The sequence below is a fragment of the Oncorhynchus keta genome, chromosome 35 (genome assembly GCF_023373465.1).
Source record: "Oncorhynchus keta strain PuntledgeMale-10-30-2019 chromosome 35, Oket_V2, whole genome shotgun sequence".
In the NCBI taxonomy this organism is placed as follows: domain Eukaryota; kingdom Metazoa; phylum Chordata; class Actinopteri; order Salmoniformes; family Salmonidae; genus Oncorhynchus; species Oncorhynchus keta.
The window spans coordinates 40,943,348-40,971,166 of NC_068455.1; the positions used below are offsets into that span (position 1 = coordinate 40,943,348).

The 27,819-nt window shown below is 45.3% G+C and overlaps 2 protein-coding genes and 1 long non-coding RNA gene across 3 annotated transcripts; 2 read left to right on the top strand and 1 right to left on the bottom strand.

Annotated features, from left to right (window-relative positions):
- The first annotated feature begins 44 nt into the window (after window positions 1-44).
- LOC118368498 (uncharacterized) lies at window positions 45-2,412 on the top strand. Its single transcript, XR_008093171.1, has 3 exons — window positions 45-576; window positions 970-1,079; window positions 2,271-2,412. It is a non-coding gene; the product is annotated as an uncharacterized LOC118368498 (long non-coding RNA).
- A 4,798-nt stretch (window positions 2,413-7,210) lies between these two features.
- Window positions 7,211-10,952, bottom strand: LOC118382948 (radical S-adenosyl methionine domain-containing protein 2-like). Its single transcript, XM_052495676.1, has 4 exons — window positions 10,933-10,952; window positions 10,240-10,504; window positions 9,623-9,760; window positions 7,211-8,854 (listed from the first exon to the last, which is right to left on the bottom strand). The coding sequence occupies exons 1-4, from the start codon at window positions 10,950-10,952 to the stop codon at window positions 8,690-8,692; spliced, it is 588 nt and encodes a 195-aa protein (XP_052351636.1). The 3' UTR covers window positions 7,211-8,689.
- A 1,060-nt stretch (window positions 10,953-12,012) lies between these two features.
- cmpk2 (cytidine monophosphate (UMP-CMP) kinase 2, mitochondrial) lies at window positions 12,013-23,651 on the top strand. Its single transcript, XM_035752641.2, has 5 exons — window positions 12,013-12,720; window positions 19,641-19,755; window positions 19,956-20,157; window positions 20,939-21,172; window positions 22,881-23,651. Exons 1-5 carry the CDS (start codon window positions 12,133-12,135, stop codon window positions 22,999-23,001), a joined length of 1,260 nt encoding a protein of 419 aa, XP_035608534.1. The 5' UTR covers window positions 12,013-12,132; the 3' UTR covers window positions 23,002-23,651.
- The last annotated feature ends 4,168 nt before the right edge of the window (window positions 23,652-27,819 follow it).

Below are 27,819 nucleotides of genomic sequence, written 5' to 3' on the forward strand. Positions count from 1 at the left end.
CAACCCCCCAAAATGTAACACGTGATTATGTTGAATCCACGTGGATAACTGATTGGATTTGTAAAACGTGTTTTTGTTGTTGTCGATTTAACATTTGATTCACGTTTGTTGACAACTCAACCAAATGTAGGCTAAACCAAACTAAACATTGAACTGACACCTGTGCCCAATGGCTACCAACTGTAGGAGTAGTGGTGCAATTAGGCATAATGGCCATCACTGCAGTGCTCTAAAAACGTGAAAATAAAAGTATGCCTTGATTAAAATTCAGTCCTATTACACGCCTACATGCTTAAGCGCTTTGAATAGGCCTTCATACCCTAATAGTGCCATGCAAATTAGCTGACTCATTAGCGTAATGTAGGTGAGGACATGGGACAGGAGGTAACAGCCATATTATGATAGGCCCACCTCTGCATTCCAAACGCTTAAAAGACCCCGCAGCCCTCAAATTAAGTGAACACTTCTGATGACGTGTCATGACGTCTGACGAGAATACAGTACACTTGCAGGGCGAGGGAGGAAGGAAGTAAATATTGTGAAATGGACCGCCCTTGCATGTACATTCAGCCACAGGTAGCTTGTGCGTGCTTTATATGCGCTACAGTCAATTATGATTGCATGTCTACTTATATTAACTATATAATGATCCATATACGCCTACTGTGTGATAGCTAGCAAATTAATTAGCTACCTAACGTTAGCCTGTCTGGCTGGAACTTCTGAAGAAGGAACATTTTTTATTTCTACAATTTCCAAAAGCTAACCAAACAAAAACATAATTACTTTTAACAAGGCTGTTTGTGCCATCGTTTGCATTAGTAGCACAATTTCTAAACTTTTTACGTTCGTTATTTTTACTTACACTTGTATATTGACTTATACATATTGATGTTAAGGTTTTATGTTTCGGCTGACTTTTCTTAGTAGATGTACAATCATCATGAATTGAATTGTGGGCTGTTTCAGGCCCGAAGTTAGGCTGAGGAGCTTCCATTGCGAACTTCCCTTGTTTGGCTAATCGATTGGACCGATGTCCAAGATGGTGACAGGGATTCCCCCAAGGACATAAGGCGAGGGTAAGTGGACGAGGGTGTGTATTTTATGATATTGAAATGCAGTCCTTATCTCAGACAGTCAGGTGCACATTGCATCACTTTCGTTTTTGGTAATATGGCTCAAGTTTTGGTTTGCTTGTCAAGTGCGCCATAAGTTTCGTTTTCTCCTCAGTTTCCCAAATCAGGCGTGCTATTATGTGATTTTAAACCTACATTAAACCACACTGCTAACCTTATGCCTATTTTATTTAAATTCTGACCAAAAAGCTCATTGTTATAAATTGTATTTTCATGTTTAAGGACTCTTGGAAGATTAGTCCAAATGAAGACTAAAAGCGATCCTAATAAAATACGCAGTGACACACTGGAATGACGTAATTTTGACGGTGAATGTCTCTGACTGCATTCCAAACACTTAAAATACACACCCTATCCCCTCAGCCCTCAAAATAAGTGGACACTTCTGATGACGTTTCATGACGTTTGACGAGTATACACTTGCAGGACAAGGGGCGACAGAGGAAGGAATTATTTTTAAATGGACTGCCCTTGCCCGGAAATTCGTTACTCGTTCATCCCTCGATGCTTGTGTTTTCAGCCACCGGTAGCTTGTTGGTGCCTTATATGCTCTACAGTCAATTATGATTGCATATATACTTATATTAACTGTATCATTATTAATATATGCCTACTGTCTGATAGCTAGCAAATTAATTAGCTAATTAACGTTAGCCTGCCTAGCTGGAACTTCTGAAGAAGGACATTTATTTTTTCTACAATTTCCAAAAGCTAACCAAACAAAAACATGACTTTTACGAGACGTGTTTGTGCTGTCATTTGCGTTAGTAGCACGTTTTCTAATCTTTTTACAGTTATTTTAACTTACACTTGTATGTTGACTTATCCATATTGATGTTGAGGTTTGAAGTTTCGGCAGACTTTTCTTAGCGGATGCACAATCATTGCTAATTGAATTATGGGGCGTTTCAGGCCCCGACCTGAACATAATTGTACACTCGCAAACTCCATTAAAAACGAGGACTGAGGGGCTTACGTTGCTTGGCTAATCACTTGGACCGACGACAAATATGACCGCGGGGATTCCCCCAAGGACATACTGCAAGGTTAAGAAGACGAGATGTGTCTTTTATGACTTTGAAATGCAGCCTCTGTTGACTTCTTCTACTTCTTCTTCATGTGTCTTTCCGACAGACTAGACACTGTGTGGCGTATTGCTGTGACAATACAGAGGCGGATGCATGATGCAAGCAACGATGGTTTAATGAATACAGTTTACAACAGCAACAGGACAGACAGACTGTACTCAGACGGAATCCGACCCAGGGACTAGGGCGCATCTTCCTATGATAGCGTGCTGAGAAATCCAGGGGAGTAACCCATCTGGGGGTCGATTAGAAGTCTTCCCAGTGGCACAAACCGAGCAAGCCAAGACAAAACTGTGAATGTCACGAGCCATCAGTGGCCACCAAAAGCGTTGCTTAACCAAAAAGCTAGTGCGGCTGACTCCTGGATGACACGCTACGTTGGAGCAATGCCCCCACCGAATAACATCGGACCGACACCCCTCCGGCACAAACAACCGATTAGGCGGGCAACCGGGCGGAGGCGTTACCCCTTCTAAGGCCGTTTTGACCCTCGATTCAACCTCCCATGTGAGTGTGGATACCACTAGGGTCCCGGGTAGGATGCACTCGGGGAGTGGATGGGCGTTCGGAATGGTCAAAAATGCGAGAAAGGGAATCGGGTTTGACATTCTTGGAACCCGGGCGATACGAGAGAGAGAAGTCAAAACGTCCGAAAAGAGTGCCCACCGCGCCTGCCTGGAGTTGAGTCGCTTAGCGGTTCTGATATATTCCAAATTTTTGTGATCGGTCCAAACTATAAAAGGTACCCCGAACCCTCTAACCAATGGCGCCACTCCTCCAGTGCTAACTTCACTGCCAACAACTCTCTGTTGCCAATGTCAGTTGCGTTCCGCAGGTGATAACCGATGGGAAAGGAACGCACAAGGGTGCATCTTGTCGTCAGAAGAGGAACGTTGGGAAAGGCACCTACCCTCACCTCTGAAGCGTCCACCTCTACTACGAACTGACGCGAGGATCGGGAGCTATGAGGATGGGATTAAACAAAGCGGCCCTTGAGTTTGGCGAATGCAGCCTCGGCTGTATCGGACCACCTGAACGTCACTCTGGGGGAGGTTAAGGCGGTAAGAGGAGCGACTATCTGACTAAAGTTGCGAACGAAACGCCGGTAGAAATTGGCGAATCCCAGAAACCTCTGTAGGGCCTTACGGGAATCTGGGCTAGGCCAATCCACCACAGCCTTAACCTTGTCAGGATCCATGCGAATACCTTCAGTCGAGACGATGTAACCTAGGAATGGAACGGATTGTGCATGAAAAATGCATTTCTCCGTCTTGACAAAAAGTCCATTCTCCAATAACCTCTGAAGCACTCGTCTGACGTGCTGAACGTGTTCCTGGAGAGAAGAAGAAAAAATCAGTATGTCATCCAGGTAAACATATATGAACTGATCAATCATATCTCTCAGCACGTCATTGACGAGTGCCTGGAAAACCGCTGGGGAGTTGGATAGCTGCATGGGTTCGTGAGCGGAGGCTGAACTGGCCGTGTTCCCGCCGCTGGTATGCCCGCCCTCCGTGTCGTTATACGGTCTGTTAGGGCATGCTCGGCGGCCAATACGACTCAGACGAGCGTCGACCCTCAAGGCTAGTTCCACTAGTCCATTTAAACTCCTGGGAAGGTCCAGAACATAAATCTCCTTCTGGATCCGGTCCTCCAGCCCATGCAGGAAGTGGTCCTTCTGTAGCTCAGTTGGTAGAGCATGGCGCTTGTAACGCCAGGGTAGTGGGTTCAATCCCCGGGACCACCCATACATAGAATGTATGCACACATGACTGTAAGTCGCTTTGGATAAAAGCGTCTGCTAAATGGCATATATTATTATTATTATTATTATATGTCCCACTGCGCCTCCTCGTTCCACTGACACTCTGCGGCCAGAGTGCGGAATTGGATGGAGTATTCCGATACTGAACGGTCTCCTTGGCGAAGGTCAGCGAGTAGTCTGGCCGCCTCCCTACCCGCCACGGCCCGATCGAAGACCCTTCTCATCTCCTCGGAGAGTGTCTGGAAAGAGGTGCAGCATGGGTCCTGGTTCGCCCACACCGCCGTTCCCCAAAGAGCCGCTTTGCCTGATAGCAGTGTGAGTACGAATGCTACCTTAGACTGTTCACGGTTGAAGGTCCGTGGCTGCAACGAGAAATGCATGGAACATCTCGTAAGAAAGGCTCTGCAATAGTCAGGATCACCTGAATAACCCTCTGGTGTCGGTAGCCGTGGCTCTAGCTGGGAATCCCGGCTCTGGCGGGGCGGGTTGAACTGCCGGTGTAGGTGGCGCAGCGGAACCCCTCAGATGTTGTAATTGTTGGATCAGCTGGGATACCTGCGTCGCAGGGCTTGTACTGCCCGACCTGTGCTGGAGATGTTCTCCTCTTGTTGATCCATTCTCGTGATACTGCGGGAAATGAATTCGGTCAGACTCGTTGAACTCGCTGCATCCATGGTCTGGTCAGATCGTTCTGTGACAATACAGAGGCGGATGCAAGATGCAAGCAACGATGGTTTAATGAATACAGTTTACAACAGCAACAGGACAGACAGACTGTACTCAGACGGAATCCGACCCAGGGACTAGGGCGCATCTTCCTATGATAGCGTGCTGAGAAATCCAGGGGAGTGTGTCCGGATGGGAAGTAACAACGATCCGACAACAAGAAACACTGGTTACAGAACATATAAAGGGAAGATAAGTGGTTCCAGCTGGCGCAGACAATCAGGCCGAGATTGGGGAACCACGCCCACACAAACACGGGAGAGAGAGAGAGAGAGAGAGAGAGAGAGAGAGAGAGAGAGAGAAAGAGAAAGAGAGATGGAGGCAGTGGATTCATGAACCGTGACAATTGCTGCCTTTCGCAGATCATGCGAATTGCACATTTTGGGACCCACCTAAAAAATGGACAAGGGACAAGGGGAATGTGAAAAACTTAAATTGCACCATCTAACCCTGCACCTATACATTATTTCCCAAAACCCACCACCTCATCCCACTACTTTTAGGGTGTAGGCTCCCCTAATATATATATATATATATATATATATATTCAGTGACAGTTAAAAGTTTGGACACCAAGTGTATAGGTCTAACTTAATTTGATTATATTTAAGTAATTAAGGCCCAGGGAGTTGTGGTATATCGCCAGTATACCAAGGCTAAGGGTTGTCCTTATGCACAACGCAACATGAAGTGCCTGGATACAGCCCTTAGCAGTGGTATATTAGCTCTATACAACAAACCCCAGAGGTGCCTTATTGCTATTTAATATAATGGTTGGGTCTAATCCTGGATGCTGATTGGTTAAAACTGCATTCCAGCCAGTCTCTATTCCACAAACTATGACATTGACATGCCTATTTACTCTGTTCCATCTAAATGCTCAATCCAATGTATGAACTTGATCTCCACTATAAAAAGCATCTAGACATTATTTCCCATTTCTTTTTTACTTGCATTTGGTTTTCAACAGCGGAGATTTGTATTTAACCTTGCTGCCTGTCTCTCCGATATTTGCAACATCGTTTCAATATGGAAATTCGATCTCCAGCTGTCCCATAGTAATGAACGTGTCGGGACAATACAGACAGGCAGACACCTTTTCTCAGCCAGTCGAAATCATGAATCAGCTGGCATCATTTTTATGGATATACATAAAGAAATGTCAATAGAAAACAGCTTAAACAAACGCAAATGCAGCTAATTTGCTGTTATTCTGGCTGCACTATTTGACGTAACTGTGTGTTAGCTGTAGTGTGTTAGTTAGCAAGCAAGGGATAAGAACGTTGCCAGCCAGTATGGGCAATGGAACATTTAGAATGAAAAGCTGATACTGAACAAAAATACTTAATGACTAGGTCGCGTCTCTGGCAATCAAACTGATAGAACGAACGACCAGCCAGTTTGGGTAGCATCCTTAGATTTGTGTTGGGTCTATATCTCATGAAAGGATGAAATAGTATGAATAAATTCAACAAAATAATGTTTTTTTATGAAAATGTGTCAATCGTTATTTGAATATGTTGGTGACCCGTTGTATAAAAGTGATAATGCCCTCGAAGCCGATGTTTGGAGGATATATTGGAACGGTTTGCCAACCCTCAAACACCCGTGCCAATATATCCTCCAAACACCGACTTCGCGGGCATTTTCACTTGAAGAAAACTGGTTATCAATGCAATTGAAACAGTAAACAAGTAATGTTGCATCGTATCCGTGGTATATTGTCTGATATACCATAACTTTCAGCCAACCGGCATCCAGAACCCAAACTACCCAGTTTATCAATAGCTACTGTGTTTAACTTTATCTAAATGACGAAAGGCGTCACTGGCATTTTGCTTTCAATGTCGATGGTGCATTATGGAGAGGATTACCCAACTGAGCAAATTTCACTATCAAATGTTCACTCGTCATCGGCCTGGTCGGAAATGAACTTATTGTATAATGCAATTTCTGAATTACATTTCCTATTGATTGGCCTATTACATTTTGAAGCAAATTACATTTTGATGTCTAATTCCATTGTGGTCAGGCGATTCATTTCAGAATTGTTTTTTCTTTCTTTTTTTTCAGCGATTCGTTGCACTCACCTGGACTTCAACACCTGTGTCATTACCTCCCCTATATTTGTCTGTTCCCCAGCTCTGTTCCCCACTTCCACATTGATTGTCGTATGTCGTTTTGTTCCCACGGTTCTGGAACTATTCCTGTCCTGTGCAAGATTAAAATGTTCACTCTCCGTACTTGCTTCTCATCATCACCGTCGGTTCTTACAGAATGCGGAAGCCACCAAATGAAGCATCGGGGAGTGTTGGCTTTTTGGTGCCTTAGTTGGCTCGTTGGGCTTCCACACCCTAGCTGGCTCGTGAGGTTTTCTTGCCCCGGTTGGCTCGGCAGGCACCCATCCCACGTTAGGCCTCCGCCGGATCGTCACGTTTTTACGCCTCAGCCGGATCATCAGGCTCCCACTTCTCAGCTGGTTCATCAGGCTCCCACGTCCCAGCGGGATCATCAGGCTGTCACACCTCAACCAGATCGTCAGGCTGCCACGCCTCAGCTGGTTCGTCGGGCTTCTATGCTCTCAGCCAGCTGGTCCAGCGCCCTGCCTCGGCCGGCCCGTCAGGCTCGTCCAAGTGGGATGCCAGGTGGCACCCCTAAAGGGGTGGGGTGGGGGGGGACTGTCATGCCTGCTCCCACTCACCCTCCCTGGCTGCCCAGTACTACGCACTCCTGCCACCATCATTATGCACACCTGCTTCCCTCGTCACGCGCATCTGTGAGTCATTGCACTCACCTGGACTTAATCACCTGTGTCATTACTTCCCCTATATCTGTCTGTTCCCCAGCTCTGTTCCCCGCTTCCGCATTGGTTGTCGTATCTCGTTTTGTTCCCCCGGTTCTGACGCTTTTCCTGTCCTGCTCCATGTCTGTGCAAGATTAAATGTTCACTCTCCTTACCTGCTTCTCATCCTCAGCGTTGGTTCTTACAGGAAGGAAATATCTCAGGGTTAGAACAGACAGAAGAACATGAAGGAAAACAAGGAAAGAAAATGAAGCTTTACTTGTAGCTTGTATTCAGCTTCAGTAGCAATAGATGAAGGCTTATAGGCCTGCTTATTAATTTAAGGGGGACTGACTATTGTCCCATTAAGAATCTCCAGATATGATGAGACAAAGATCAAGAACTGATTACAACATACTGTAGTAAACAGAGATATTATGTCAGTCCCAAGGGAACCCATCCTCATAGTGATCCAGTGAGCAATCTTATCAGGGGTGGGGATTTGAGTTATCCCAATAGACATGTACTGCACATTTAGGCTACAGTAGAACTACAACCACTGAAATGGATGGAGAACAATAGCATATAACTTTAAGCGACAGTAGTTGCCTCTTAAAATTGGAATGGTTGTATGGCAACAAACCTGATCCAGATACTGAATAAATGTGCTTCCTGTAAATTGATTGTGATTAACAAACATCATTCTGTATCATGCAAAGTCATATTTTTCCCCCCCGATACATTACATACAGAGACAGATGTAACACACTGCAAATAGTAGTAACTATTCATAAATTCCCCACATTTCACTCAAAGTGCTAAATTCCAAATACTACATGAAAGTTCAAATAAGCCTCTTGGCTGGTGAATAGAACATGTAAAAAAATGGATAACAGGACATATAAGGAAAAACCAACAAATCTGGACATACAAAAAGCAAGTTATTATCCGGTGAGTCATTAAATATTTGTCCCTGTAGAGTAGCTGTGTTGTGTAATTTTACTACTAATTAAAGGTACAGTACACAAACGCCTCAAGGTATAGCAGTAAAAGATTCCAACGTAACTTTTAGAATATCATAAATATTTAAGTGTAAAGTACTGTTATACAGGCGGAAACTATTTTTTTTAAATAAAAAAACATACAGAAAATACATACAGAAGTGTAGCAATAACTGATTATAATGTGTGGATCACCACTCGAGCCGCATGTCAGCTTTGCTCCACACATATTTCCCTCCTCTCTTTAGGAACATCTTCTCGTCAAAGCCACTGAACTGAATGGCCTCTTCCACGCCAACATCAAGGATGGACTTGGATGGATCTTTCCTCCCCTCTCGGCAATCCAGGAAACGCATCTAAAAAAGCATTTAAAAAAAAGTCTAATTCATAAGCATTTAGAACACGAAGAATCATTTATAAAGAATTGTATAAGCATTTATAAAGGCTTAATCACGAAAGTTGTTATAAAGGGTCACCAACTGGTCATAGAAGAGCCTCTTGACAATCTAGTCCATTATCAAAATACCACTGCCATGAAACCTCATACAATACTAATAAATATAGAATATATGCAAAACGGCATCTTATTTCACCCTTCTTAGTGCCTGTAAATCCACTCTGATCAAGGTACATGTCTATTCAACTCAAAGCATTTAGACAGCTGTCAAATAGTTCTGATGGATGAGGACTGTCTCCTTTAAAGGGCATGCTAAGACTTGGAATGTAGAGTGAGTATCATGTAAAATAACAGATGAATAAAAAGGACTGACATTCATCCAGAATGAGGTAGGAATCTCTCATCTGACAAGACAGGACAAAAAGGAAACGTTTTAATGTCACAACAATGTTGTATTACAATGTTGTCCACAGAGGGTTATACATGCAACCCAAAAGAAGGTTCTACCTGGAAGCAAAAATGGTTCTCCTATAGGGACAGCAGAAGAACACGTTTGGAACCCTTTTTTCTAATAGTGTACTTTAAACTTTAGTAGCATTTGGAAACCATTTTAATGGAGTAGTAGTTGTTGAACCATCATAATATCAATAACGGACAATAAAAAAATATAATATTGTCTTAAGTCCAGTCCCATACCTTCTGATTGGTATTAACTCCAGTCCCATACCTTCTGATTGGCCTCTGGTACCAGGCAGCTAATGCTGCTGTGCATTTCCAGGAAGACCTGAAAATGCTGGTCGCTGATGGCAAAATTCTCTGCCTCCCTCAGACTGTTCTCGCCATCGATCAGCAGACACTGGAACACCTATTCAGCACACACAGTGAAGTCAAGGCCATTGTTCTTTTGTGTTTTCCTTGTTTTAGTGTTGGTCAGGACGTGAGCTGGGTGGGCATTCTATGTTGTGTTTCTAGTTTGTCCGTTTCTATGTATGGCCTGATATGGTTCTCAATCAGAGGCAGGTGTTAGTCATTGTCTCTGATTGGGAACCATATTTAGGTAGCTTGTTTTGTGTTGGGGTTTGTGGGTGGTTGTTTCCTGTCTTTGTGGTCTCTGCACCAGATAGGACTGTTTCGGGGGTTTTGCCACGTTTGTTATTTTGTATTTGTGTATTGTTCACGTTATCGACTTTTATTAAACATGTTGAACACGAACTACGCTGCATTTTGGTCCTCCTCTCCTACAGCCATACAACTCATTTGTTACATCTATGGTATGAGAAGACACCTCTATTCACAGATACAGCATTACTGGTGTGTAATGTTAATGCATTGGAACACCCTAACCTTCCAGCGTACAGGGTTGAGTTCTGTGATGTTTTCTCTCATGTCTTCATCCACATTGAAGGTGTTGATCACAGAGTTGATTTTGAACGCCACTTTGTACTTCTGGCACCAGTCACGGACCTTGAAGAGGTTGTCCAGGTGGCTCTTCCTGCCCTGGGCTCTGCCAATAGTCTGGTTGGTGTCCTCGTCAAATCTGTCACAGGAAATGGACAGAATGTCCTGGTATTCGCCAAGGAGAGTTTTGGTGATAAAACTGACACCATCTCTCAAAGAATGTTATTTTGAAACACCAATGAATTCAAAATGTATTCATATCCAGACGTCCATGTGATGGTTTATATTTATAGAAGTGAAAATATCAACAAGTTGTTTTTAAAAACACTTTGATGATCAAAGTCAACGGCGAGGCGTTTCAAATAAAAAGTGTGAAATGCTTCTCTGAGTTCGCTTTTTGTGACCTCATATCAAAACTAACCCGGTGCTGACATCTAGTGTAAATAACATTAACTTGTTTTTTTTTCCTGAGGATCATGTGGTTTATTTGTTTATGATGGGTGCTTTATGATATAATGACGATCACCGGGGTAACGTTGGTTGGCCTACTATATTTTATTTTAACACAGAACCTAAAATGAAAACCATCGTACCATATGGTTGGAACCACTTCTTTGTGATCATGCTGCCATTGCTGACACTTGGGAGCTGGAGTTCATGTTTGCACTATTGGACTAATTTCCCCCCCAAAAATCATCTTTATCGTGTATGACATTAATAAACACTGAATATAATATTAAATTAGATAAAAATAGGCTGTAATACTAATCTAATAACATATAATGTGAATTGAAATAGGGAATTTTAAAATGCATAAATATAATCTTGGGGCAAATTTACCAGATTCATTGAGAAGCTTTAAACCTCTCTTTGCTTCCTCAATGAGTATGACCAAATATAATTGACACTTGGGTTGATTTTTTCCTGTAGAAGAGAACTGTGATGCGACGTGCACCTGCTGTCCTCGCACATTGATCCATGCCAGGCCAGGACAGTTGCAAAGATGCACTGGAGGAAACTTATGCAGAACTGTAGGAACATCTTCACAAACACGACTTGAGTTGAGATCAATATTACTAGTCTTCAGCTGTCCTGTCCTGTCCTGTTGAAACTTCTGATGCAGGGCTAACTCGACTCCGCAATAAATTAATCGTCTCCTGGCGTTGTATTGTAACTGATCTTCATAACGTCACCTGAGCAGTTTCTATTCCAAAATTAGTATAGACCTCCCACAAAAACGGGTTGAATCCACGCCATTTCAACCAAACAATTAAATGTGATCATGTTGAATCAACGTGGATAACTGGTTGGATTTTTAAAAATTGCTTTGAACCTAAATCCAATGTCATGGTCATTTTTTGTTGTTGATTTCACTTTTAATTCACCTTTGTTGACGACTCAACCAAATGTAGGCTAAATCAAAACTAGACGTTGACTGACGTCTGTGCCCAGTGGGCTACCTACTGTATGAGTAGTGGTGCACTCGGCTAAATGACCATCACGGCAGCGCTCTAAAAACTTGAAAATAAAATGAACAATAATGTATTTATTCAAATGCAGTCCTATTACATGCCTACATACGTTAGTGCTTATAATAAAACACCTGCGTTTTGGATAGGCCGTCATACCGTAATAGTGCTAAGCAAATTTGCTGACTCATTTGTGTAATTTAGGTGAGGCCATATTATGATAGGCACATCTTATCACTTTCGTTTTTGGTATAATCAAGTGGCTCGAGTTTCGGTTTGCTTGTCAAGCGCCATAACTTTCGCCCCCCCCAGGCGTGCCTGTCAATTGTGATTCAGCTGAAAGTGCATTTCGTTCGTGGTTTGATTCAAGATGGCAAGACGCATGATGTCCCGGTTGGGCCAGTGGTCTTCTTATGTTTTTGCAGTGGACTTCGATACGAACTCTGACCCAATCTACTTCGCCCTAGCAAGCAAGCAGAGCGAGCGGCCACAAGTGTTCGGAAATGTCCTCGCTGATGAAATGTGCTACTCGCTCCATGTGCAGAGCGATGACAAAATTGAAAGAGCAAAGTTTTATGGAGGACTGAAAAAAAAACTTTCAAAAGAGTTACCTCCAGAATGTGCGATTATGGAAATGTCCATATTTCAGCCCAATGTCAAAGGTTCTGTCATCAAAGGATATTTTCTAAAAGACGCATCTAAGTCCTCTGCGACTGAACGAGTTTTAGGCGAGTTGCTTCGCAATGACCCAGTCTATGTGTGCTCCTACTTGTGCGGGGGAGAGGACAGACAGTGGTCGCAACACCTGTGGTCCAATACAGAAGACGGTTGGGTGGAGGTGTTGGAGAAATACTGCGTGGTACCTGCTGAAAAGCCAGTGCATCATCCTTCAACTCTCAACATTATCAACTATGACGTGTTCTATAGTTTTGAGGATGCCTACAAAGTTCTGCAACAGGTTTGAATAGTGACACTTTTATGTTTCAAATCAGTTGACACGTGTAGCCGTGTATTTGTGCAGTTGTCATTATGTGTATAGAGCTGGCGGGTTTGTAATCCTAAAACCCTCGAAATTAGTTACATCTGGTTTGCGTAGGATTTTGGGTAGTGATGCACCAATTTGAAATTTTTGGCCAATACTCATATCCGTTATTTTCCTTGTATAAAAAAAGACACCAATAACCGATATTTACAATTTTAGCGGCTTTTTAAGCATTCTAGTACAGTTAGATAGTTAACACATGGACGCAGGCAGTCTAAGGCACTGCATCTCAGTGCAAGAGGCGTCACTACAGTCCCTGGTTCGAATCCAGGCTGTATCACATCCGGCCGTGATTGGGAGTCCCATAGGGCGGTGCACAATTGGCCCAGCGTTGGCCGGGGTAGGCCGTCATTGTAAATAAAAATGTGTTCTTAACTGACTTGCCTAGTTAAATAAAGGTTACACACACACCACACTGACCAAAAATATATTTTGTTGGCATTTACATATGTCCCCATTACCAGTAAAACATAATCAAAACCTATTTCTTTCACCTATAATAATAATTATTCTTTCACCTACTTGCTGTGCTGCTTTGTTGTTCATTTAATTCAGTCTTTTCGGGATTTCTATGGGATGCCATTTGGGTCTTTGCTAAGGAACCCTGTTTGGGTCTTTGCGTGTCAAAAAAGAAACAATGACCAGGCGATAACACTATTTGACGTGTCAAATAAGCTTGTTGACCAATCAGGACCTGAATATGACTGCACGTCACATAATAATTTAACGCATTCATACATTTTTTACATAGTTATTACACTACGATTCATCTATGCTATGATGCTGGTAAAGTTGTCTTGCTCACCTACAGTGCTGTTTCAGTAGAAATAGTTAGCTAGCTAACTATATAGCTAGGTGTCATCTAAAATAGCCCTAAGTTATAAAACAGTTTGTATTTGATTGAAGGGGGTCGGACCCATCTTTGTGAAGCTAGCCACAATAAGGATTAGCCACAATAGTGGACTTAACGGATAGTCTTTTTATTTTAAGTATGGCATAATTATACTGATTGTAATTCAATTGCATCGCTGTCAATGACACTTTTATTTTGAAGGCAAACCCCAAATTCCACTATTGTGCCTAATCTTTATTGTGGCTAGCTTCACAACACATAACCAACTCCGGTCGAGCCTCATTAGCCAGATGAAGCTAGCTGGCTGTTCATAATGTTAGCTTTGGGCAACAGGGTTAAGTAGCTGGCTAGTTATTTATTTTCATGAACTGAAGCTAAATTTCAATAGGCGAACAACAAGGGGCAACCTCACTAATACTTACTCACAAGTATTCCTAAGAATAATGACTGCAGTTTCTACTGGTCTTTGTTTACAGGCTGGTTGTATTGGTTCTAGCTAGGTACCAAGCTAAAGCTAGCTACCCCAGAAGTTGCTGTTGAGCAAATGATGCTGTATTACCAATGCAGTATTGTAAACACATCGTTCGTGGCCGGTGTTTGCTTGTTTGCACACTTTTTGCACAGCTTTCACAGTGCTACTGTATCTTTTTTGACATGCAAAGACCCAAATGGCGTTCCATAGTATGTATGTCTTGAAGCTAATAGCAGTGACGCTATTACTGTGTAACTTCGGGAGGGTAACATCTGAAAAATTGCACATTTGGTAGTATGTACCGGTGCCGACTGTAACGAGTTTCCTCCTCTTCTTCCGAAGAGGAGAGGCGAAACGGATCAGAGGACCAATACGCGGCGTGGTAATTTTCCATGGTACTTTTTAATGCTATCAGGTACACATGAACAAACTAACAAAACAAAAAATGTGAAAACTCAAATTACAGTCCTATCTGGTGCACACACAGAGACAGGAAACAATCACCCACAAACACACAGTGAAACCCAGGCCACCTAAGTATGATTCTCAATCAGAGACAACTAATGACACCTGCCTCTGATTGAGAACCATACTAGGCAAAACATAGAAATTCCCAAAACCTAGACAAACAAACATAGACTACCCACCCAACTCACGCCCTGACCATACTAACTAAACACAAAACACAGAAAATAAAGGTCAGAACGTGACAGTACCCCCAAAGGTGCGGACTCCGGCCGCAAAACCTTGACCTATAGGGGAGGGTCTGGGTGGGCGTCTGTCCGCGGTGGCGGTTCTGGCGCGGGACGCGGACCCCACTTCACCCTTGTCTTTGTCCGCCTTATTTTCCGCCTCCGTGGCTTTCTCACCATGGCAACCCCTCTCAATGACCCCACTGGACAGAGGGCAGCTCGGGACAGAGGGGCAGGGGCTCTGGACAGAGGGACAGGGGCTCTGGCGCCTCTGGGCTGAGGGGCTCTGGCGCCTCTGGGCTGAGGGCTCCGGCAGCGGCGCCGGACAGGCGGGACGCTCCGGCAGCGGCGCCGGACAGGCGGGAGGCTCCGGCAGCGGCGCCGGACAGGCGGAGGCTCCGGCAGCGGCGCCGGACAGGCGGGACGCTCCGGCAACGGCGCAGGACAGGCGGGACGCTCCGGCAGCGGCGCAGGACAGGCGGGACGCTCCGGCAGCGGCGCAGGACAGGCGGGACGCTCCGGCAACGGCGCCCGGACAAGCGGGACGCTCCGGCAGCGGCGCCGGACAGGCGGGACGCTCCGGCAGCAGCGCCGGACAGGCGGGAGGCTCCGGCAGCAGCGCCGGACAGGCGGGAGGCTCCGGCAGCGGCGCCGGACAGGCGGGAGGCTCCGGCAGCGGCGCCGGACAGGCGGGAGGCTCCGGACAGGCGGGAGGCTCCGGCAGCGGCGCCGGACAGGCGGGAGGCTCCGGCAGCGGCGCCGGACAGGCGGGAGGCTCCGGCAGCGGCGCCGGACATGCGGGAGGCTCCGGCAGCGGCGCCGGACAGGCGGGACGCTCCGGCAACGGCGCCGGACAGGCGGGAGCACCTGCAGAGAGGAGACAGAGAGACAGCCTGGTGCGTGGAGCTGCTACAGGAGGCAGCGGCGCCGGACAGGCGGGAGGCTCCGGCAGCGGCGCCGGACAGGCGGGAGGCTCCGGCAGCGGCGCCGGACAGGCGGGAGGCTCCGGCAGCGGCGCCGGACAGGCGGGAGGCTCCGGCAGCGGCGCCGGACAGGCGGGAGGCTCCGGACAGGCGGGAGGCTCCGGCAGCGGCGCCGGACAGGCGGGAGGCTCCGGCAGCGGCGCCGGACAGGCGGGAGGCAACGGCGCCGGACAGGCGGGAGGCTCCGGCAGCGGCGCCGGACAGGCGGGAGGCTCCGGCAGCGGCGCCCGGACAGGCGGACGCTCCGGCAGCGGCGCCGGACAGGCGGGAGCACCTGCAGGGAGGAGACTGAGAGACAGCCTGGTGCGTGGGGCTGCCACAGGAACTACCAGGCTGGGGAGACTTTCAGGAGGCTTGGTGTTAGGAGGAGCCTGAAAGACCGGGCTGTGGGGAGCACTGGAGCTCTGGTGCGCAACCTTGGCACCACTTCCCCAGGCTGGACAACTACTCGAGCCCGGACCCTCAAGAGTGCAGGCACAGGTTGAACCGGGCTGTGGGTAAGCAAAGGAGATCTAGTGCTTACTACACGCACCTCTCCCCTAGGCTCCACTCCCACAGTTGCCCGGTACGAGCGGAGCGCAGGCAGAGGACGCACTGCACCCTCCCAGCGCCCCGGAGACACAGCACGCAGAGCCGGCGCAGGATAACCTGGACCAAGACTGCGTACCGGCGACCAGACCCGCTGAGCAGGCACCATACGCCCTGGCTCAATGCCCACACTCGCATGGCACTCTCGGGGGCTGCCCTATAGCGCACCGGGCTATGGACACGCACTGGCGACACCGTGCGCTCAACCGCATAACACGGTGCCTGACCAGTAATGCGCTGCTCATAATAAGCACGAGGAGTGAGCTCAGGTCTGCTACCTGGCTTAGTACCACACCTCGTGTGCCCCCCCCAAAAAAAAATTTGGGGCTGCCTCTCGTACCTGTCGCACTGCCGTGCTGGCTCCTCATATTGCCGCCGATCAGCTTTCGCTGCCTCCAGCTCTGCTTTGGGGCTGCGATTTTCCCCAGCCCGTGCCCAGGGTCCCTCTCCGTTCAGTATCTGCTCCCATGTCCAGGAGTCCTGTGATGGTGGCCTCTGTTGTTGATGCTGCTGCTGCTGTCGTCGCTGTCCTTTACCACGCCGCTTGGTCCGATTGTGGTGGGTGATTCTGTAACGAGTTTCCTCCTCTTCTTCCGAAGAGGAGAGGCGAAACGGATCAGAGGACCAATACGCGGCGTGGTAATTTTCCATGGTACTTTTAATGCTATCAGGTACACATGAACAAACTAACAAAACAAAAAATGTGAAAACTCAAATTACAGTCCTATCTGGTGCACACACAGAGACAGGAAACAATCACCCACAAACACACAGTGAAACCCAGGCCACCTAAGTATGATTCTCAATCAGAGACAACTAATGACACCTGCCTCTGATTGAGAACCATACTAGGCCGAAACATAGAAATTCCCAAAACCTAGACAAACAAACATACATAGCCTAATATAGATTACGTTGATGAAATCACCAATGACTCTATTGAATTCATTTTTTTATATTTCTTTGTGTGTTGATTAGGGAAAAAACAGCTTGCAAATCAAGAGAAAATGCTGCGCTGAAAAAGTCTCAAAAGAAAGGTGGATAGTGAAAATGGGGAAGAATGGACAGAGAAATAGGCATTCTTACCATATTTTTCCCATGTCAAACCAGAGTCTCTTGTTTGCAACGCTGTTTTTCAAATAATTAATTCTTAGACATCCTTATGAATCTAAGCATGGCACTTTCAAAAGTTACCTTTCCACCCAGACAGAGGCTCTATCGATACAGAAAAATGTAAGCTTCAACTGCTGGCTACTTGTCTATTGCATAACCCAGCGACAGAAGTGCTTCCCTAAAAGCTTCCTGGGTTTAAGCAAACATCTTCTCTTTTCAGAAAGTGAAAAGCTCAATTAATAGGGACAGTTCTTTTTTTAATCTGCTCGAATATTATAAGCTGCAGCTCAGCCGCAGAATGTCATAGAGAGTAATCAATATATCCCTTTTTTTTTTTTACATCGGAGTCAAGTCCTTCGCTGGGCATTTTAAAACTCGTTTCTACCATAAGGCATCATCGAGTTAAGCATTGTTATAGAACGCTTTATTCAATCTGGATGCTTTTTATGTATTTATTTCAAAATATAAAGCAAACAATAGATATCCTTTTTGCTCTTTGGGATACCCTCACTCAATTCGAGCCGTGGTTTTTAAGGATTGCATGTGACAGTATTGGAGGATTTGGCTATACCGACATCTATGGATATCATAACTGTGTCTGTTAAAAAGGTAGGTCCACCACGTATTTTTTTTAATAGAAAGATATAGGCTCCAATTATCTATGTAATTCTATGATTAGCCTGGTAGAAAATGTTGGTGCGCGCGTGCACATATAGGAGGTCCCTTACCGGGGCGGCCGAAGGGAATTTTACTTTAACATCTGCAGTGGAGCGTTACAATGTTGCAATCACTATGCAGCCAGCTGCCTGTAGTAGGAAACAGAGTTTCTTACTGATAATATGCCACCTGTTATCTATCTATCACACATGGTACCATCCCACAATTGTTACAATTACAATGCAAAATAACACTTTTATTCAACGTATAGTTTAATATTCCTGTAGAACTGTAAAAAGAGTGAGATCATTTGAGCTTTCATAAATGCGTGGCGGGCCTCGTGTCATTGGAGCAGTGTTAAAGAAGGCCTGTGTTATTGACCCAGGCTTAACTCATTTAGTTTATTTACATCTCGAATTTTATTGTCCGACATTAGTTTCAGCATTTCTTTATTTCGTGGCCCGCCTCGAGTGGCCTCTTTTGATCTGCAATGGTGCTGCATTGGGGTCAGCAATGTTTTCTCTCTGTTTATTCATTTATTAAATTCTACATTTAGTAATTGCCTAGTTAAATAAAGGTTCCATTTTTGTGATGTGACGTGAAGCTTCAGCTAGACATTTGTAGTTCTGTATGATAGCCACATTAGCAGCTAATTCGCATTTCATGATTGGGTGGTAAATACAGGCGAATGAATTGATAAAAGTCACCTTGTCTGAGGCCTCCAGAGTGGCGCAGCGGTCTAAGGCACTGCACCTCAGTACTGCCGCGTCACTACAGCCTGGGATCGAAAGGCAGTGTCACAACCAGCCATGACTGGGAGTCCCATAGGGCGGCGCACAATTGGCCCAGTGCCGTCCGGGTTAGGGGAGGGTTTGGCCGGGGGGCTTTAGCTGGCTCATTGTGCTCTAGAAACTTCTTGTGGCGGGCCGGGAGCCTGCAGGCTGACATCGGTTGTTAGTTAAACGGCGTATCCTCCGACACATTGGTGCGGCTGGCTTCCAGGTTAAGCGAGCGGGTGTTAAGGAGCGAGGCTTGGCGGGTCATGTTTCGGAGGAGGCATGACTCGACCTTCTCCTCTCGCCAGCCCGTGGTGGAGTTCCAGCGACGAGACAAGATCATAATCACGAAAAAGGGGGTAAAAATGTCACCTTGTCCGAGAGGGATTTACACGGTTATCAAAATGTCGCGCCAGGGTAAACCTACACGAAACACAGAGCTTATTTGAAGTGTTTCTAAAATCCACAATGGTTAAAATGAATGGTGGAAAAACGATTGGAACCATTTCCGTGTTTGAGTATGGGTATTATGACTCATGCTGTGGTAAACTATATAAGCCTGTGTAATACTGTGTGCAGTCAGGGACAAAATAAAAACCCAGCAATGTCACACTCCAGTGGTGGAGAAAGGAATAACATGATATTCACACAGGCCAACTACAACTTCATCTCATCTCCATCTACTTTGCTCCTCATCTGTAGTGTGTTGACATCATCCCGGAGTCCAAGGCAGTGCTGGAGCTTGTGGACCAGCGACTCGAGTCTAAGGAGAAAACTGACTTTCCTGTTATTGTCATAGAGGGATTGGATGCTACAGGTTAACACCATCACTACTTCACTATTGTCCTTGCCAATTCAATGCAGCCGATTGTATACGGCCAGGAGTTTTCCTCTCCTTTCGGTCAGGAAAAACTCAGGTCATACAAACCTGAATGCTCTTTCAGTCAGTTACAATGCTTTCAAATGTCTCTCCTTTTTTTCCTTCTCTAATTTCTCTCTATTCCCACTACTGCTCAGGGAAAACCACTCTGACTGAGTCCCTGACGGAGGCACTGGGGGCCACTCTCCTGAAGTCCCCTCCGCAGTGTCTGTCCCCATGGAGGGCCCGCTTCGACACTGAGCCCCCCCTCATCCGCAGGGCCTTCTACGCCCTTGGGAATTACCTGACAGCAGGACAGATAGGCCAGGAGGCCAGACAAGCACCTGTCATTGTAGACAGGTAAGGGCAGGATGAAATAGCTTTGGTGTTGTAGCAAGTTTGATGAGTTGGGATATGTCATCCCTTCTGAATGTATGGCCGTGTCTGAAATCTGTTTTACCTACTTCTTACTAAAACTACACACCGTGTACTAACCCTCAGTGGCTGTCGGTGCCGTTTAAGATGAGGGAGGACAATCTTCTTTTTTTTAGGAGCGTGAACCTGTTTTTATTACAGCATATTGGATGATTCATATTCCATTCACCCAGCTCACTGTAACATCCATAGGTTTAGGCTGCTACATGATACTCAACTTCTCCCTATACCAATCATGAGGGGACTGCAACCTAGCCTACGAATGAAAGTTCATAATTGTTCTTTTTCATTTTTATGAGCGTTTACAGTATGCTTACACCAGAGATCTGTGATATGATGATGAGATGCACGCCTCCGCCCTAACAATGGGAGTCGTTGTCCCAAAGACGGGAAGGCAGGCGACAAGCTTAGGTCCAAAATAAATATCCCATACTATAAAACATTCTATTTTCACATACCCAAACAGCCTACTGTTTAGAAAGCAAGTAGGGGTATTCGGACACGGCATTGTATGGTGAAAATCGTATGTGTAACTGCCTTAGTAGGCTATGCCACTTTAATGTCATAAAAAAAATCACAGCAAAGGTTCCAATTTTCAACATAGCTGTGAATGAACCACCAAACAACACCAGTAGACCAGACATAGTCTCTGGTCTTTGAGGCTGACAACAACCCACTATCTCCCTATACTCTCCATTCCTCCCAGGTACTGGCACAGCACAGCAGCCTACGCCATTGCCACGGCGGTGGGTGGTAAGCTGGGTAACCTGCCCCAGGCTGGCAGTGAGGTGTATGGCTGGCCAGGGGACCTCCTGAGGCCCAGCCTGGTGCTGATGCTCAGCCTCAGCTCACAGGAGAGGATGAGGAGATTACAGGTCAGAGGTCAGGACAAGACCATGGAGGAGGAGGAGCTGGAGGCCAATCACCTGTTCAGACAGAAGTAAGATTTCTTGTGCAGAGCCTGTGGTCTAGTGGGAACACACCTGTCTCAAGCGCACATGTCGACCGCAGAGGCCGAGGTTTGATCTCTGTGTCCAACCAACCTTCGTACAGTGTCTCCCCTTCATCTATCCCCCCTCTACTTTTACCAAAAAAGTAAGATGACTGAAATTCAGACGAAACTATACTTCAAGTTTACCACTGTATTAGAATGTGATACAGCTCACAATACTGAAGTGAGTAGATATATAGTAGTACATATTACATGTTCTACTCCAACATATTGACAGCACCTACTGTTTCGGTGTATGTATAAAGACGTGGGGAACGCACACACTTTGCAGCGGTTTATTAACAGACCCTACACACTGCTGAATTGAAGTGGTCAGATGAGCATCACTAACTGTGATCTGCACGCACACACACACACACACAGTCTTGTTTAATTCAAATCAAATCAAATGTATTTATATAGCCCTTCGTACATCAGCTGATATCTCAAAGTGCTGTACAGAAACCCAGCCTAAAACCCCAAACAGCAAGCAATGCAGGTGTAGAAGCAAGGTTTAACCAACCTTGGGGGTACATACAATTGATTCCCATTGAAAATCCTACTTTCCTCAACCTAACTTCTAATTCTAACCATAAACCCCCTCGAATGAACCCTTTTCCTTCTAGGGACTGACAAAATGTCCCCAGTTGGTTAAATGTTGGTTTGTTTACTATTCTGGTTCCCACAAGTTTAGTTAAACATGTCCACACCTTATACACACCCTATACACACACACACACACACACACACACACACACACACACACACACACACACACACACACACACACACACACACACACACACACACACACACACACACACACACACACACACACACACAGACACACACACTACTGTACCTAATTGAGTGGACATCAGGTCCTACTCCGTCTTAGTCTGACCCATCAAACACTTAACAATCAGTTTCCATCCCGAGGGGAACCATCTGATGAGGAAAGAACAAGTGATTTGTTGCTGAGTTGGTCTGCTTCATTACACACTGCTAGTAGTCTGACTGGTCGATGGCAACTTTCGTTCATTCAACCCGCTGACATCCTGGGCTTTGTCCCAAATGGCACCCTATTCCCTACATAGTGCACTACCTTTGACCTGGGCTCTGGTCAAAAGTAGTGCCCAATATATGGAATAGGGTGCCATTTGGGATGAATGCTTTTCACATGGGCTCACCAGATATTCAACGAGCAGCCATTATCCTCAAGGAAGACAGCTGTTGATCACTGTTGACAGTCTGGACTCTGGCTCTCAGTCCATCACCTGTCCAACCTCTGGCATGATGATTGTGTGCTGTCAGTTGTTGTTTTTTAATCTTCTAGACCATTGTTCTTACTATTGCTCAATGTCCACTATGGCCGTATGTTTTGGTACTTAGTATGTGAAATATATTACGGTATATGGATGAACCAGGCAAAGGCATAGCAATTTGCAGTCTAAAATTGACATACAACTATCAAAAACCATTGTGATCATTATTTTATAGCTTTACTCAACCTTATGGCCCTTAGCTTTTTCCTGGTTAGTTCATGTGATCAGGAAAAGCAATTAATTTGGTATACCATCTCAAAGGTACTGCTGACCCAGATTTTAAGTGCTTTGTTAATTTGTGGGACATAATTACTTATTCTCTTTGTCTGCAGAGTGGAGGAGGCTTACCAGCGGATTGAGGGCCCGGCCTGCGTCACTGTGGATGCCAGTCCTTCTCCAGACCAAGTGCTCCAACAAGTGCTACTTTTAATTAGGGGAAAATGCCACTTGTAAACAGCTCCTCTCCTCCTCTCCCAGTCTTGCCCCAGATGGCTAATATTCCGTTGTGGTCCACTAGGTGGTAGTAGAGTGCCATTGATTTGACAGAGGCAGGGCTAGTGAGAAGAGGGCAGGGTGTAGTAGAGGATCTGGACTGTGGATAAGCCTCATATGGCAAAGGGCCAGTACTACACACTCACACACACACACAATCATGCATGCACACAGTAGCACACAATCTCTCTCCTTCACACACACACGCACACAGATAGAACCAAGACCCCGACCAGTGCATGTCACAACATGTCCTATTCTATATGACTGCCATCAGTGAGATGAGGAGAAACGTTATTATGAATGCCATTGTGTTCTGTCAGTAGTGATGCTTAGGGATATGCAGCCAGACAGCCCGCGGTGACAACCATTTTTATTAGGCCTGAGATTCAGGAAATGAAAGGGAGGGTTTGTATAGTCATCAGTCACTTCTATTTCATTGAAACGTATGGGCCAGCAGCTAACTCTACATTTTCCTTTTGAAGTAGCTAAATGGACCCAGGGATTAAAACGCACACACAGAGCAATATGATACATTTCACATTACAATAACACTGCTCATTTGTTTGAGTACTATTTCAAATTAAAGGAAACATATTGAATATACCAGGCATCTGGCTCTGAGCTGTTCTTGTCCGAGTGTCTTATATAAGGAGCATTATACAGTGCAATGTCAGTGTTTTCTTTATTCACAGGTACTCTGATGCTTTGATGCAGGTCGTTGTCAACTACAGTGTAAGTGAGTGAGCTGTGCATTTGAAAAGCACACCTCACCCCTGTGACAGATGCCATGTAATTGCGCCACTGAGAATGACTGCATATGAGGCAGTGAAAGCAGTGTACATACATTTACATTACATTTAAGTCATTTAGCAGACGCTCTTATCCAGAGCGACTTACAAATTGGTGCATACACCTTATGACAACCAGTGGAACATTATGTGCTTATGAAAATGCAAACTGTGCACTCATGCACATACACACACGTGCACACACACACACAATGTACACAAAAACATATGCACACAAACACTCTTTCTCTCCTCTCCGTCTTCGCTCTCTGTTATCTCTCCCTTCCCTCTATCACCAATGCACACACACACACACACACACACACACACACACACACACTTGAACATATACATTAACCCATTTATGTTGTAGGAAGCTGTATTTGGTCAGTGATGGGAAGATTAATTAGAGGTTTTAGTTCATATGATCTTGGCAAGACTGTGGGCCGGAGAAGACAGAGTGACCCATCTCTTTTACAGTGATGCATCAGCAGAGGCAACCTCTTCTTCCAATTACGGCGCTCAGTGTTTTCAATGGCCGGAGAGATGCTATCATTTTGAATACTAACATCCAGAATTATTTTTGTAACATATATTGCTGGGAATTATATTATGTTTGTTGAAATTATTCAGGTAGGGCAAGTCTGTGCAGGATAATCCGAAACAATTGGTGTTACAAGGAGTGAAAATCGTGTTGCTTTGGGTTAAAAAACCTGAGGTGCTGAAATGTATCAGCCTCCAGACATTTTATATACGTTACCAGGGCGTTAGTCCGGGGCCATTTCCAATTGTTTACTGCAAGTCTGACTAAAAATGTATTGGATTTCAGCAGTTACTCAGGGAAAAAGCTCTGCTCATGTTTATAGATATTCCTTTCAAATCTAAAATGTAAAACTGAGTAGCACAGCTTCTGTCTCAAGAGCACACTAAAGTTCTGCGGTGGGAGAGCAGAACAACTGGAGCCAGTAATGCCACAGGCCAATCGACTTTGGCGTCGTGTGTCATAGGCTCAAGGCAGAACTGTATAGTTATGTGGTAGTAGCATGATGTCTAACACATTTCGTAGATGTTGTTCATTTCTCGTCATTCTTGGCTGCAGAACATTCAAGAGTGACGTTACTGCTTAATGTAGTCCTGAGCAATGTATGTTACATCCAAACAAGATGACGCTATCACACAATGATCCAACTTTTGTTTTCGGGGGGAAAAAAGTGAATAACTAAATTCAAGGGAACATTTCAGTCCGTAAACGTACACTTTCGGAAATATAGGTTTAGTTTTGTTCCAAAAAAGGGGTACAACCGCTTGTCATTAGCGTGCGACACTGTAAGGTCCTTCTTTTTTACTTTTAGTTAAAGGTACATAATTGTACTCCAGTTATAGGTACATAATTGTACCCCAGGTCATACCTCAGATAGTACCTTTCTCCACAGGTACAAAAGCATACTTTTTGCTTTTATATAGTACCACCACAGTAACAAAGCCATGTGTTCCTTGTATGTGGCAAACATTTACCGTGCACCACTTAAACTGGTACAACACTGCAACACTGCTTACCAATCCCTTACTGCTTAGGCTTGCAAAACAACCCTAACAACCCTAACCCTAACCAGGTCTGTGCTGCCATTGACTGGAACGAAATGCAAAAATCACTGAAGTTGGAGACTTATATCTCCCCGACTAACTTCAAGCATCAGAGCAGCTTACCGATCGCTGCAGCTGTACACAGCCCATCTGTAAATAGCCCATCCAACCAACTACCTACCTCATCCCCATATTTGTTTTTGTTTTTCTGCTCTTTTGCACACCAGTATTTCTACTTGCACATCCTCATCTGCACATATATCACTCCAGTGTAAATTGCTAAATTGTAATTACTTCGCCACTATGGCCTATTTTATTGCCTTACCTCCTTACTTCATTTGCACACCCTGTATATAGATGTTTCTATTGTGTTATTGACTGTATGTTTGTTTATTCCATGTGTAACACCGTGTTGTTGTTTGTGTCGTACTGCTTTTCTTTATCTTGGCCAGGTCCCAGTTGTAAATGAGAACTTGTTCTCAACTGGCCTACCTGGTTAAATAAAGGTGGGAGAAAAAAACCCTAACTGCAAGTCACATTATGCTGGCTTGCTAAGTGATTTGTAATTCCTATTGGAATTACAGCCAGAGTTAGCATATCCAACAGTCTGAATTTTTATTCAACCGCAACCTGCATTCATAATGACTGTCAGGGCTAGAAACATTGTGTGGAGACTACCTAAGCCATTTAGAGTGGAACAACCATTTCCATAATGGGTACAAAAAAATCTAACTAACCAATTGGATTTGTTTAGAAAAATGTATGTATCTTTGTGTAGTAAGATAAATCAATCAATCAATGTGGGTGTTACACCCTGACCTTAGTATTCTTTGTTTTCCTTGTTATTTTAGTTAGGTCAGGGTGTGACATGGGTGATGTATGTGTTTTTTGTCTTATCTAGGGGTTTTGTATGTTTATGGGGCTGTTTCCTTTCCAGGTAAACTGTATGTCTATGGTTGCCTAGATTGGTTCTCAATTAGAGGCAGCTGTCTATCGTTGTCTCTGATTGGGAACCATATTTAGGCAGCCATATTCTGTGGGTACTTGCTGGGTGATTATCTATGTCTATGTTAGTTGTGTGTGTCAGCACAGTTCTTATAGCTTCACGGTCGTTTTAAGTGGCAAATGTGAATAATTGTTGAAATTAAGGATATTGAGGATACACTAAATGCATTGGTACCCTGGGAAACAGAAATATACCTTCACATTGTACACCTTTTCTTGAGAGTGAGAGTGTGATGATTGTACCTACGGACTTGGATGTCGATTAAGGTAGGCCCCCCCTGCACCTCTCTGACTCAGACGGGTTGGGTTAAATGCGCAAGACACATTTCAGTTGAACGCATTCAGTTGGACAACTGACCAGGTGTCCACCTTCCCTCTCCTTTCCCTTACAGTATATATTCAAAATATGGAGTGCAAAAATGTACGATCATTCTCTTTCATTCATTCTCTTTATCCACACATGTACCCTAAAAGATAGCCATGTGAGTGTATTACGTTGTACCTCTGAGTCTACTTTGTGCATTGTGATTATATTTTACCCCAGGGGACGACACCGTACCCTTACTTCCAAGAGTGTAGCACACTGAAGGTTCAGTGGAAAAAAGTAAACCCCAGTGCCCTGCTGGATAAAGGAAGGAGTGGTCTGTCTGAGAAGAACAGCAATGGGGACCCTTTCCACTACACTACTCCCGTCAACATCTCAACAGCACAACAGAGACCCAGCCGTAGAAAAAAAACCTCCATTCAAATAACGAAAGATCCAGGCGGGACGCAGCAGCAAAGCAACCCCGGTCCCGTTCTAAGTAATAGATCAAATGAAAGCTGTCCCTCGGAATAATGAATAATGAGCGTGGTGTGGAGAGGAGGGATGGGGACCGTGATGTGAGGGGACTGGTGAGGGCATGGGGGGTGGGGGTGGGGATGGTAGTAGGGGAGGGAGAGGGGGGAGTCTGGTGCCCTGGCATGGACCCTTCCACCGGGCTCGGCTGCCAGATATAGCAGTATGGGGACTGACTCATTTGGTGGTGGTGGGGCCGAGTTGGCCCGTGCAGACAGGCAGGGATGGGTTCTGTCTGTCTGGGAAAGGGGAGGCTGGGACAAGGAGGGGGAGATTCCTTGGGGCCCATCATGGCCCTTCAGTGACTGCACAATCCTTCAGCCCCCCTCAGAATCCTCCAGCTGGCAGGTAGGCCCTGCCTCCCCCTTCCTCCTCCGCTCTGCCCTCTAGACACAGTGGGAGGGTGGCAGCAGCCCCCACTGGCCCAGCACCATCATCATCTCGGTGGAGGATTAGTGGGGAAGAAACTCCAGTTTTCGATCTGGAGAAGACAACAGTGAGGAACGGGTTTAATTTGATCAAGGGACAGTGTTTTGACATTGATGTATACAGGGGATAGAA

Excerpts from the sequence above, each read along its gene's own strand:
- LOC118382948 (XM_052495676.1), bottom strand. The coding sequence starts at position 10,952 with ATGAACTCCAGCTCCCAAGT. Across the intron at positions 10,505-10,932 it reads ATGAACTCCAGCTCCCAAGT|AGATGGTGTCAGTTTTATCA; the intron begins GTCAGCAATGGC and ends ACATTCTTTGAG. Across the intron at positions 8,855-9,622 it reads TACCAGAGGCCAATCAGAAG|ATGCGTTTCCTGGATTGCCG; the intron begins GTATGGGACTGG and ends ATGCTTTTTTAG.
- cmpk2 (XM_035752641.2), top strand. The coding sequence starts at position 12,133 with ATGGCAAGACGCATGATGTCCCGGTTGGGCCAGTGGTCTTCTTATGTT. Across the intron at positions 12,721-19,640 it reads CCTACAAAGTTCTGCAACAG|TGTGTTGACATCATCCCGGA; the intron begins GTTTGAATAGTG and ends CCTCATCTGTAG. Across the intron at positions 19,756-19,955 it reads AGAGGGATTGGATGCTACAG|GGAAAACCACTCTGACTGAG; the intron begins GTTAACACCATC and ends ACTACTGCTCAG.